Genomic DNA, 12665 nt, shown 5'->3' with positions numbered 1-12665 from the left:
TAACTGGAGCCCAGGGACTAGAATTTTTCCCAGAGGTCAGAAACTGAGGGGTGGGGGGTGGAATTTTAATTTAAATTACCAAAATATTAGCTAAAATGTTGTTGTGTCAGGTACCATACTAGGTACTCTATACCAGCTATTTAATAATATTTAATTTCAATTCTCATAAACAATTCAATACCACACTCTCCTGATGATGAAAACAAGTTCAAGGTCAACACAGTCAGTAAGTGACAAAGCTGAAGTCTGTGACCACAAAATCCTTGCTTCCTATTAAGTTCTCAGTATATAACACTAGTGTTCCCAGGATCCAGTGGAAATCACAACTCTATGGCCTAACCAGATTTAAAATAGAAAAGTGAGGTAATTACCTCCCTGTGTGACAATGAGACACACAAAGGGCATGATGGATCCACAAATGGTATCACTGAAGTGTTTAGTAATTTCTTGACTCCCCACTACCAATACTGCTGTATAGCCACAGGTAAAATTTTGATAATCAACGTCAGGACTCATCAGTGAAATATGATAATTTAATCACCCTGAGTAACTAAAATGCAACACAGTGGTATGAAGTACTGATGTCTGGTAATAACTACTGCTTTCTGTCGAACACCTTAATAGTCCGTCCACACTGAAAAGCTTAAAAAAATATCTCCTTGTAGAAGAGCCACTCCTTATCCAGCATTCCTCCTCCTTTGAGGCACCCCTCCTCTCCAACACCAACCATATTATTCTGTCTACCACAGAGATGTACAAGTGACACAGAGCCAACCAATCAGAGCTCCCCATCCCAAGTAACACTGGTACACAAGTGGGCATGCAATCTAAGCAAGTCCAATGAGAGCCTTTTCCTAGGATTTTGTATTTGAGATTACAGAACTAAACCCACAAAGAACAGAAAAAACCCACAAACAAAGTTTTGTCTTTAGTGGAAAAGAGTTCCCAGTCCTTAAGGTTCTTTGAGCCACCCTGATATCTGCAGCTTTTCCTCCAATTCTGTTCCTTCCAACAACTGTATAATCCTATGCACATGTTTTGCTTGAGACAATTTATTCTTCATCAAAGACAACTAATATTACAAATTAAGTAAGGTAATCTAATGTACAGCCTGGTGACTGAAGTTAACAACCTCTATTGTATACCTAAAATGCACTAAGACAGTAAATCTTAAGTGTTCTCATCACAAAAAGAAGGAAAAAACCCTACGTGAGGTGATTAATGATTTTTTTTTTTAGACGGAGTTTCGCTCTTTTTACCCAGGCTTGGAGTGCAATGGCGCAATCTCGGCTCACCGCAACCTCCGCCTCCTGGGTTCAGGCAATTTTCCTGCCTCAGCTTCCTGAGTAGTTGGGATTACAGGCACGGGCCACCATGCCCAGCTAATTTTTTTGTGTTTTTAGTAGAGACGGGGTTTCACAATGTTAACCAGGATGGTCTCGATCTCTTGACCTCGTGATCCACCCCACCTCGGCCTCCCAAAGTACTGGGATTACAGGCATTAGCCACCGAGTTAATGATGTTAACTAGCTTGACTGTGGTGATCATTTCTCAATGTATATGTATATCAAACTATCAAGTTGTAAGCCTTAAACATATACAATTTCTATTTATCAATTATACCCTAATAAAGCTGAAAAAAATACCTAAATTAAGTATTACCTACATTTTACAGGTGAGAAATTGAAACAGAGGCAAGTGAGACAATTTAGCCAAGGTTTCACAGCAACCAGAGCCAGAATACTGAGAACACATGTTTATCTGACTCCAAAACCTATGTATTTTCTGATTACTAAAATCATGGCTGCAGACAGAATACACAAATGGATAACACATTTCACTGAAAAAAAAATTGTTCCTTTCATTTTAAAGTTCTTACTTCAAGGACTTGGAAAGACTTTTCTAAGTATTTTGTTGCCATGAAATTCTATACTACGAATAGTTTTTATAAGATCTGACCAATGGTACTTGGTACAAACCTAGATCCCACATTTAAAATAAGAGAGAGAAACAGTAGTCATAATCTTTCAGGTAAGATGGTTAGCAAAAAAAGCAAAAATGCAGTATACCTAAGTACTATTTTATATATATATATATATTGTAAAGATGGGTTGTTGACCAGGCTGGTGTCAAACTCCTGGCCTCAAGCAATCAATCATCCCCATTCAGCCTCCCCAAATTCTGGGATTACAGCCGTGCCCTGCCAAAAGTTGATCTAGCTCTATGAGATTTCGATAAAGATGCTATAAACGATGATATGTAAAATGGCGTCCTGAGGTCTTAGAAACTTGTCTGACCTTAATCAAACCATAGGTTAAAACTTGACAATCCAACTTTTCCACGTTGTTCCTCTGCCCAAATGGTTTCTTATTGGCGAAAATGTGGTGACACGTTGTTCTTCAACACGTTTTTACAAAGACAGATACACCTTTAGTTTTAATTTAGATGTACAGCTCATTTAAAATAAAGAGTAATGCCACTCAAAGGACCTAAAAAAGTACAGCATTTCAGTTGACTCAATCCTGACACACAAAACTTAACCTTTCAGCAATGACTCTATTGGATGTTTATTAAAAGTGAGGTTCTTATTTTCAACATTTCAAATAATTTCATTAAAGTTAACTGGCCAAGCAAACACAATTTGTAAAATGTTGTTACAAATAAACTAAGACCAAGGCACTAAAAATGCAATGCGAACATCAGTCTAATTTCATTCAATATTTAATTAAAATGTTGCCTCCTTACAGTTCTGCTCAATATAAAAATAATTCCTATTCCATAATTGTAAATGCCTCACAATAACCTACTAGGCCATAAGCAATTTAGCTTCAACCTGTCCTTTTTCACGAAGCTCATTCAAGTCTTCAGTGATTGCTTTCTCCTATGACAGATAACTGAGAGTCCTGATGTAGGAATTACCCTGACTGTAACCAAATGGCACGATAAGTCCGCTTTCCGCGCTGCTCCTCTTCCCAAACGTTCCCTTTTCATTCTGGGAATGACCATCAATTCAAAATGATGTTAAACAACAGCCCACAGCTGACCTATGCTTCCTGTTCCTACAAACCCTGTAGTTTTCTATATCAAACTAGCATTTGCCAAAGCTTGGGAGCGAGCACTTCCCGTCATTCCCAGAGAGGTGCCCATAAACAAGGTGGAAATGTCCATGTTGCAACACAATGCAAACGCTCAGATTTCAAGCATTAATAATGTCGACAGAAACATTTTTTTTTCTATTTAAACCTCACGTTAAGTCCAACTCTAGCAGTGATTTGTGCAAATCCACCTAAGTCATTATGTCTCTTTTTAAATACCTATTTGTAAGAAAGATACCTAATCTCACTCCACAGCAGACTTGAGCACACCAAGTATCGCTCATTTTTCTTAATTTGCTCTAAGTTTCCGAAAAAATTGTTTCCAAAAAAAAATTTTTTTCACAACCCGCACAAATGCTATTTCCAAATTTAACTAACCGTGGCTAATACTAAAACGTGTAAGCGTTAACACAGAAAAATTAGCATGAGACACACACACACACACACACACACACTCCCGAAACACTGAACTAGGGCACCGGCTTGATGTTTAAATATCTCAACTTGAACTCCATCGAAACGAGAGAATTCTCACTACCCAGGAAGCAGTAAGGCTTTTGTGGACACCTCTTATTTTCAACGAACCCTCTTTTTATAAAAGTTGAAAATTAATTTCTAACTGCCTTAAAGGTCACATGACTGGGTCAAAAGACAAACACAAAAAGTGTGGAACGCTCTCAGGCGGGAGCAGCGCGGGTTTAGCCCCGGCCGGAGGGGAAGGAGAGAAATGAGGGGTCAGCGACCGCCGCAAAGACGAGGGAGGCGCGGCACCCACCGGCGAGCAGCCCAGGCCAGACCGAGCCCTGCGCCCCGCGCTCTCCGCGTCCCCACACCGGGAGCTGCCCGTACCTGTCCGACCCGCCGGGATGCGCCACGGGGCCCGCGCCTCTCAGGGTGCTGCGTCCGCCGCCCGCTAGCCAGGAAGCCACTGCGGCCTGTGGCTTCCCGCCACCGTCGCCCGCTCCTTCCTCAAGGGACACGGCGAGCTGGCTGAAAGCATAAAGGAGCGAACAGAAGCCGCAGGCCAGACACAGCACCACGATGCGCAGGTAGCGCCGCATCGCCGCGGCCGCGCTCTGCCGTCTCCGTCGCCGTCGCGGCCACCGCGCCCGCCAGGGCGAACTGGAGCGGAGGGAGCGGCACCGCGCAGCCGCGAGCGCAACAAGTTCCTCCCCCGCCGCCGCCGCCGCCGCCGCCGCCGCCTCTCGCCCGCTCCCTTCCTTCCCTCCCCGCCCACCACCTAGGCGAGCGTAGCCGCGGCGCCGGACCCGCTGACAACCCGCCCGGAAGCCAAGACGCCGCCTCCGCGGCCGCGCGCCCCTACATCAGCGACAGAGACGCGGCCCCGCCCCTCCCGCGGGCGGGAGGGCCCGGCGCGCCGGCGCACTGGCCGTGGGAGAGACGCAGGGCGGGCATGCCGGGGTCGGTGTGGGTGCGTGGAACGTGGTGCGCGTCGCGACTAGAGGGAGCGCCTGCCGACCTGCAGGTAACTCGGTGCCCAGTGGCTCCGGACCGCCGAGAGAGGTGGAGCGAAAGCTTCAGGGCTCTGGAGGCAGTTGACCTAAATTCTAATTATGGTTCTTCCACATGGTAGTTTGTGACATTGGGCAACCTAAATTCCGTGAGCATGTTTCTTCATCCCTAAAATGGAGCTACTATCCTCATCACGGGGTGGTTGTAATGATTAAACTGTCTGACGCACGAAAACCGTCTAATACTTAGACGGCCCTCGACTAGGCCTCTTTCCTATTCATCCTCTCCCAGACTCTTAAGTTTCTATGATGGTGCGCGCACGAGCTATTTTCACCCAGATAATCTCATTGCTTCGTTTGTCTGGTATGCGGACCTTGCCTCCCAGTTCCCGTAAGGCAGGGCTCTTCCCTTTGACCTCCTTCACAACTCATTATTTGCATGTGCAAAACAATTAGTATTCTCCCCACATAGCTTCTTTCGTCCCCAGTTCTTCTCCCTCTTCTTCAGCTGTTTACACTGCGTTCATTCACTGACTATTTAAAAGAGCATCACTTTTGCCAAGCAGTGAATACCTAGGGGTATAAAGAAACCTAACTAGAGCGTACGTGGGACAGCGGATACTTGTAAATAAGCGCAACACAATGATCCAGAGTTAAGACCCAGGCCTGTAAGGGTGTGGAAACAAATCAGCCCTGCGAGTGTGGTCAAGAGAGACTTCATAGCAAAGGTGGCGCTAGAATTTTGAGTCAGGTAAGGGAACTAATTCCAGGCTGAAGGATCAATAAACAGGCTCTTGTGCAGGGAACTGTGAGAAGTTTGATACCACCAGCTAAGTGAATGCAAGAGAGGAGATGATGAGTGATAAGAGTGTAGAAGTAGAATGGGCCAGATATTTGAGTGCTTTGTCTACCACAGCAAGGAATTTGAATTTAATCTGCCAGACACTAGTGAACCATTGAAGGGTTTTTAAATAGGGAAGTAACATGATCATATTTGCATTTTAGAGCGCAGATTCTGGCTGTAGTGTAGAGGCTGAAACAGAGAGGAGAGATTGGAGGCAGAAAGCAGCTCCAGTGCCAAAAAGTGAGGGAAGGGACACTTAAAAATATACACACACACGAACACACATTCGTGGGGAAAATGCAGTTAAACTTCAGAAATTGCATCTTGGGCGTCGAAAAGTTTGGCTGTGAAATACAAGGTGGGGAAATGCTGCACAACATAGAAGTAGTCTCCATTTAGATCCTCGGATCCCTACACCAAAATAGTAGTGGCTCTGTGACCATGAGAAAATCACTAAACAAATTTAAGGTTCAGTTTTCCTTTCTTGCTTGCTTTACCTGATTTTTTTTAAAAAAAAGGAAAACTAGCATGCTATCAAGATGTGTAAAGATTGGGAGGCGGAGGCGGGCAGATCACGAGGTCAAGAAATCAAGACCATCCTGGCCAACATAGTGAAACCCTGTCTCTACTAAAATATAAAAAATTAGCTGGGCGTGGTGGCACGTGTCTGTAGGCCCAGCTACTCGGGAGGCTGAGGCAGGAGAATTGCTTGAACCCAGGAGACAGAGGTTGCAGTGAGTGGAGATCACGCCACTGCACTCCAGCCTGGCGCCTGGCGACAGAACAAGACTCTGTCCCAAAAAAAAAAAAAAAAAGATGTGTAAAGAGAATGAGAACATACACTCACGCATTGAATAAGCATTTATTAAACATATTCTACAAGCCAGACACGGGGCTCGGATGCCGAGTATTTAGAAATAAAGGAGTGTATTGCTGCTCTCAAATAGAAGACAGGCAAATAAAAAGCATAATAATACTAAATTAATCCTTCCACTACACCTTACAATTCTTAGAGAAATGAAAATAAACTTAAGGAAGTACACAGAACGATAGGAAAAGCATTGGTAAGAATGAAAGTATCTTTTGAGAGAAAGCTGAAGGATATGGTACTCAAAAAACGTTTAATTTAAAAGATGCTAACTATAACTATTCTCTGTTTCAACAAAGAAGCTAAACATAATAATTAAGAATAACTCCTTGACCCACGGATGGTTAAAATAATGGAATGGCAAAAAGAGAAGCCAGGCAGTTTTCATTTTTGCAACAATTTTATGAAAAGAGCATATCAGGAGGAATAACACTCATTTATTGATGTCAGAGTGCTGGACCATATCATCCCTTTAGGTTCCTTCTAATCCTATACTCTTCTGTTGAAAAATTACATAAGCCATTCCAAAAATAGAAAGGATTTTTCTGTTACTGACACACCATCTTAACTGGCTAATCTTGAAGGAGCTGTATGCACGCTGGCATCCCCTCTATTAACAGGATTTACACATTGCATTTTGATAATCCTAAAATTAAGTTTATGAAAATGATTTAACATATTTGATGTCACAACAGTTAGGTGTTTCTTTCATTTACTGCATGAAAGTATGTATTCCTAAAACTAGGAAAGAAAGAAAAGAAATAAAGAGAGGGAAAGAGATAAGAAGACTCTTCTGACCCAGGTTTCCAAAAATTGAAGGCTGAAAATAATTAAGAATTCTGATACTATCACACTTCTATCTGATCCTTGACTAAACGCAGAATTCTTACTGTTCCCTCATACCCCTTTCTCTACAGAAATTACATCACTAGGTAATCCTGTTATGTTTGGTTTCTTTTATTTTATATTCATATATTTTATTTTTAATAAAGTAAACATTTTTTTTTGCTTTCTTTTGTAATTAAGTGCAAGTGTTCCTTGAATTATTTATTTTATTCTGTGCTAGAAAACATAGGCTTTTTTATTTTCCCTTATTAGAAACCAAAAACTACCTCTGAGGCCTAAGGCCAGATCACTGCTCTTTTCTTCTGGGAACCCAGCCTTTCTTTTCAAAAATGCATTCAACACTAACAGTTTTCACCACTGTTACTCAACATACTACTGGAAGTCTTAGCTAGAGCAATCAGACAAGACAAATAAATAAAGGGCATCCAAATTGGAATGGAAGAAGTTGAATTATCCTTGTTTGCAGATAATTATAATCTTGTATTTGGAAAAACCTAAACACACCACCAAAAAAAACAATTAGAACTGATAAACAAATTCAGTAAAGTGTCGGGATAAAAAATCTACATACAGGCTGGGTGCATTGGCTTACACCTGTAATCCCAGCACTTTGGGAGGCAAGGCGGGCAGATCACAAGGTCAGGAGTTTGAGATCAGTCTGGCTAACATGGTGAAACCACGTCTCAACTAAAAATACAAAAAATTAGCTGGGTATTGTAGTGGACACCTGTAATCCCAGCTACTTGGGAGGCTGAGGCAGGAGAATTGCATGAACCCAGGAGGTGTAGATTGCAGTGAGACAAGATCGTGCCATTGCACTCCAGCCTGAGTGACAGTGCAAGATTCTGTATCAAAAAAAAAAAAATCAACATACAAAACTCCGTAGCATTTCTATATACCTAAGGTAAACAATCTGAAAAATAAAAAAGTAATCCCAAATCCCAATTAAAATAGCCACAAATAAATATCTTATAATTAAGCAAAAGTGAAGGATCTCTACAATGAAAACTATAAAACATTGATTAAATAAATTTAGAGGACACAAAAAAAAATGGAAAGAAATTCCCTGTTGATGGATTAGAATCATATTGTTAAAATGTCCGTACTACCTACCCAAAGCAATATACAGATTCATTGCAATCCCTATCAGAATGCTAACGACATTCTTCACAGAAGTAGAAATAACAAACCTAAAATGTAGATGAAATAACAAACCTAAAATGTAGATGAAATTACAAAAGACAGAATAGCCAAAGCTATCCTAATAAGCAAAAAGAACAAAACTAGAGGAATCAAATTACCTGACTTCAAATTATACCACAGAGCTATAGTAATCAAAACAGCATGGTACTGGCATAAAAACAGACACATAGACCAATGAAATAGAACCCAGAAGCCAGGTGCAGTGGCTCACACCGGTAATTCCAGCACTTTGGGAAGGAAAGGCAGGTGGATCACTTGAGGCCATGAGTTAGAGACCAGTCAGGCCAACATGATGAAACCCTGTCTCTACTACAGATACAAAAATTAGCCTGGCGTGGTGGTGCACACCTGTAATCCCAGCAACTCAAGAAGCTGAAGCATGAAAATTGCTTGAACCCAGGAGGCAGAGGTTGCAGGAGCCAACATTATGCCCCTGCACTCTAGCCTGGGTGACACAGTGAGAGTCTGTCTCTTGAAAAAATAAAATAAAATAATAGAAAAAAATAGAGAACCCAGAAACAAGTCCACATACCTACAATGAACTCATTTTTGACAAAGGTGCCAATAGTATACATTGGGAAAAGACAATCTCTTCAATAAATTGTGCTGGGAAAACTGGATATCCGTATGCAGAAGAATGAAACTAGACCTCTCTCTCTCACCATAAACAGAAACCAAATCAAAATGGATTAAAGACTTAACTCTAAGACCTCAAACTATGAAACTAGTAAAAGAAAACATTAGGGGAAATCCCCAGGACCTCAGTCTGGGCAAAAGTTTCTTGAGTAACACCCCATAAGCACAGGCAGCCAACGCAAAAATGGACAGATGGAATCACATCAAGTTAAAAAGCTTCTGCACAGCAAAGGAAACAACAACATGAGGAAACAACCCACAGAATTGGAGAAAATATTTGCAAAGTACCCCTCTGACTAGGAATTCATAAACATTCTATAAAGAGCTCAAACAAATCTATAGGAAAAAAATCTAATAATCCAATCAAAATAATGAGCCAAATATTTGAGTAGACATTTCTCAAAAGATGTACAAATGGCAAACATGCATATGAAAAGGTGCTCAACATCGTTTCTCATCAGAGAAATGCAAATCAAAACTACAATGAGATATCATCTCACCCCAGTTAAAATGGCTTGTATCCAAAAAACAGGCAGTAACAAATGCTGGCAAGGATGTGAAGAAAAGGGAACCCTTATACATTGTTGCTGGGAATGTAAATTAGTACAACCACTGCAGAGAACAGTATGGAGTTTCCTCAAAAAAACTAAAAAGTGAACTACCATATGATCCAGCAATCCCACTACTGGGTATATACCCAAAAGAAAGGAAATCGTATACTGAAGAGTTAACTGCACTCTGGTGTTTATTACAGCATTGTTTAGAGTAGCTAAGATAAAATGTGGGACATACAAATAATGAAATACTATTCAGCCATAAAAAATGGGATTCAGGGCCGGGCACGGTGGCTCACGCCTGTAATCCCAGCACTTTGGAAGTCCAAGGCAGGTGGATGATGAGGTCAGGAATTCAAAACCAGCCTGGCTAAGATACTGAAACCCCGTCTCTTAAAAAAAAAAAAAAAAAAAAAAATCCAGTCGTTTACAACAACATGGATAGAACTGGAGATTATTACGTTAAGTGAAATAAGCCAGGGTCAGAAAGACAAAAATCCCATGTTCTCACTTATTTGTGGGATCTAAAAATCAAAGGAGTTAAACTCATGAAGACAAAGAATAGGAAGATGGTTACTGTACGCTGGGAAGGGTAGGCCATGGGGGTGAGGAGGACGGTTAATGAGTACAAAAAAATAGAATGAATGAGAACTAGTTGGTAACAGAATTGTACATTTAAAAATAACTAAAAGAGTATAATTGGGCTGTCAGTAACACAAAGGATAAATGCTTAAGGAGATGGATACTCCAGTCTCCATGATTAGTATGCATTGCATGCCTGTATCAAAACATCTCATGTACCCTGTAAATATATATACCTCCTATTTACCCACAAAAATTAAAAACCAAAATATGTTCACCATTTATTTTGTGTGTCCTTTAGAAGTCTTCTCCCAAACTAGTTTTATAATCTTCCAACTCTTCCCATTCTTGCTGACTCCAAAAGTAAACATAGGACCATTTCATTATCGCCATTATCATGAATTTAAAGAGGATAATGAAAATAATATTCATAAAATCAAAGTTAATAAATCTTGGTTTCCAGTTTAGTTTCTGAATTTTCTTGCTAAAAGATTTATTAGAAAAACGATGATGAAGTAGTAGCTTTCATCCAAACTCCTCCCTTCTTCCAGATATGTCAGCCAATTTAAATCTAGATATAATCTCAAGACCTACTAAACCTGTATGTATTATTTCCACTCCTCAGAAATTCCAGTTAGGGAGGTATCTATTTCACTGGGTCCCTGCCCCAAAAAGTTCCCCTATGGGTTTATTCTTACAACTTGAAATAAAGAAGTCTAAAAAAAAAAATACTATTCAGCCTGATTTACACAAGATATTTGTGGCCATTTATAAGAACAAAGGAAAGGCTGGATGCAGTGGCTCAGGCCTATAATCCTAGCACTCTGGGAGGCCAAGGCGAGCAGATCACCTGAGGTCAGGAGTTCAAGACCACCCTGACCAACATGGAGAAACCCCGTCTGTACTGAAAGTACAAAACTAGCCGGGCATGGTGGCGCATGTCTGTAATCCCAGCTACTCAGGAGGGTGAGGCAGGAGAATGGCGTGAACCTGGGTGGCAGAGGTTGCAGTGAACCCAGATGGCACCATTGCACTCCAGCCTGGGCAACAAGAGAGAAACTCCATTCTCTAAATAAATAAATACAAACAAAGAGATTCTGCCATTGCACTCCAGCCTGGGCAACAAGAGAGAAACTCTGTCTCTAAATTTAAAAAAGAACAAAAGAAAAACAAGTAGATAAAAATCAAACTCTGAAAAAATACATAGAAGATCAAGAATAAGAAATTAGATTAGTTAAATTACAAAAAGAGCCACCACTAGGCTCTGTGACTCACAGGTATAATCCCAATTCTTCAGGAGGCCAATGTAGGCGGATGGCCTGAGCCCAGGAGTTAAGAGACCAGCATGGGCAATGTTGTGAAACCCAATATTTATAAAAAATGCAAAAAGAAGAAAAAATGGTATTTCACAATTTTTTGTCATGATGTGAAACTTGAATCTATTAAATCTTTTTTCTTTGACAAAAAAAAAAAAGACTAAAAAGACTACAGATAGACAACCAAGCCAACACAATTATTAAAACTGAACACTTTTTTTTGAAACAGAGTCTCACTCTGTCACCCAGGCTCTAGTGCAGGGGTGGGATCTCTGCTCACTGTCATCTCCACCTCCTGGATTCAAGCAATTCTCCTGCCTCAGTCTCCCAAGTAGCTGGGTGACAGGCTCCTGTCACCACTCCTGGCTAATTTTTTGTATTTTTTAGTAAAGATGGGGTTTCACCATATTGGCCAGGCGGGTCTCGAACTCCCAACCTCAGGTTATCCACCCACCTCGACCTCCCTAAGGGCTGAGATTACAAGCACGAGCCACTGCGCCCAGCCTGAACCCAATTTTAATAGATTTTTACAACTACAGCACAAATTTCAGGCAATCAATACTCTGCTTTGTCCATAAGGAAAAGACAAATTAAAGCTCTTTCTGAAATAAATCTGAATAGCATTTCTTTTGGACAGAGTGATGTAATATGCTTCTTCATCTACAAAAAGGAAATAGCAAACTTCAGCTGTTTCGTGATTTTAAAAAAATTAGTGCAGGAAAATAATAAATTATCTCACTTTACATGACTTAAAATCTTAGTTTTTGAAATTTCAAGCTGGAGTAAATAAAACAGTAGTTGGCTAAAACTACTGGTGACACCCAGCATTATCAACTTCAAACATCAAAATGAGGTCTAACATTTTCATTGTGGACTTGCAATAGATAATTAAGCCTAGGTGAATTTTCTAAAGACAAAAGGGTGGAGAGCACTCTCTCTTCTCTATATCTTATACACATTTTTATTATTGTAGTTATGGCATTATAATTATAGACTCTAAGATGTGCATTTTTGTCCTGTTTGTAACCAATCCCTAGTATATTTAGCGGAAAAATACATACTCAGTAAGTGTTCACTGAATTAAATAATACTGATGTAAATAAAACCAAAGTCAACAGAGTAATGTATTACAACAGTGAAATAGCTATTAGTCTGTAACTCCCACCAACAGGGAAGACTAAGAATGGGAAACATGTTCCAGAGCACCAAAGCTTTCCAGATCACGACTTGATTTTTTCCATTGAAGTAT

The 12665-nt window shown here is 40.6% G+C and overlaps 1 protein-coding gene across 7 annotated transcripts in view; it reads right to left on the bottom strand.

The window, feature by feature from the left end:
* Positions 1–4219, bottom strand: part of GXYLT1 (glucoside xylosyltransferase 1) — a 62861-nt gene extending 58642 nt beyond the window's left edge. For all 7 annotated transcript variants that reach the window (XR_013522702.1, XR_622708.5, XR_013522703.1 and 4 more), the window contains exon 1: positions 3945–4219. Coding sequence is in view for 2 of the 7 variants with exons in the window: in XM_002752364.6 (XP_002752410.3) it covers positions 3945–4156 (212 nt within the window). In the remaining 5 variants the exon portion in view is untranslated. The remainder of the gene's footprint in view (positions 1–3944) is intronic.
* Positions 4220–12665: the final 8446 nt, after the last annotated feature.

This window comes from Callithrix jacchus, chromosome 9 (genome assembly GCF_049354715.1).
Source record: "Callithrix jacchus isolate 240 chromosome 9, calJac240_pri, whole genome shotgun sequence".
Taxonomy (NCBI): domain Eukaryota; kingdom Metazoa; phylum Chordata; class Mammalia; order Primates; family Cebidae; genus Callithrix; species Callithrix jacchus.
This window is presented reverse-complemented; position numbering and strand designations above follow the sequence as displayed.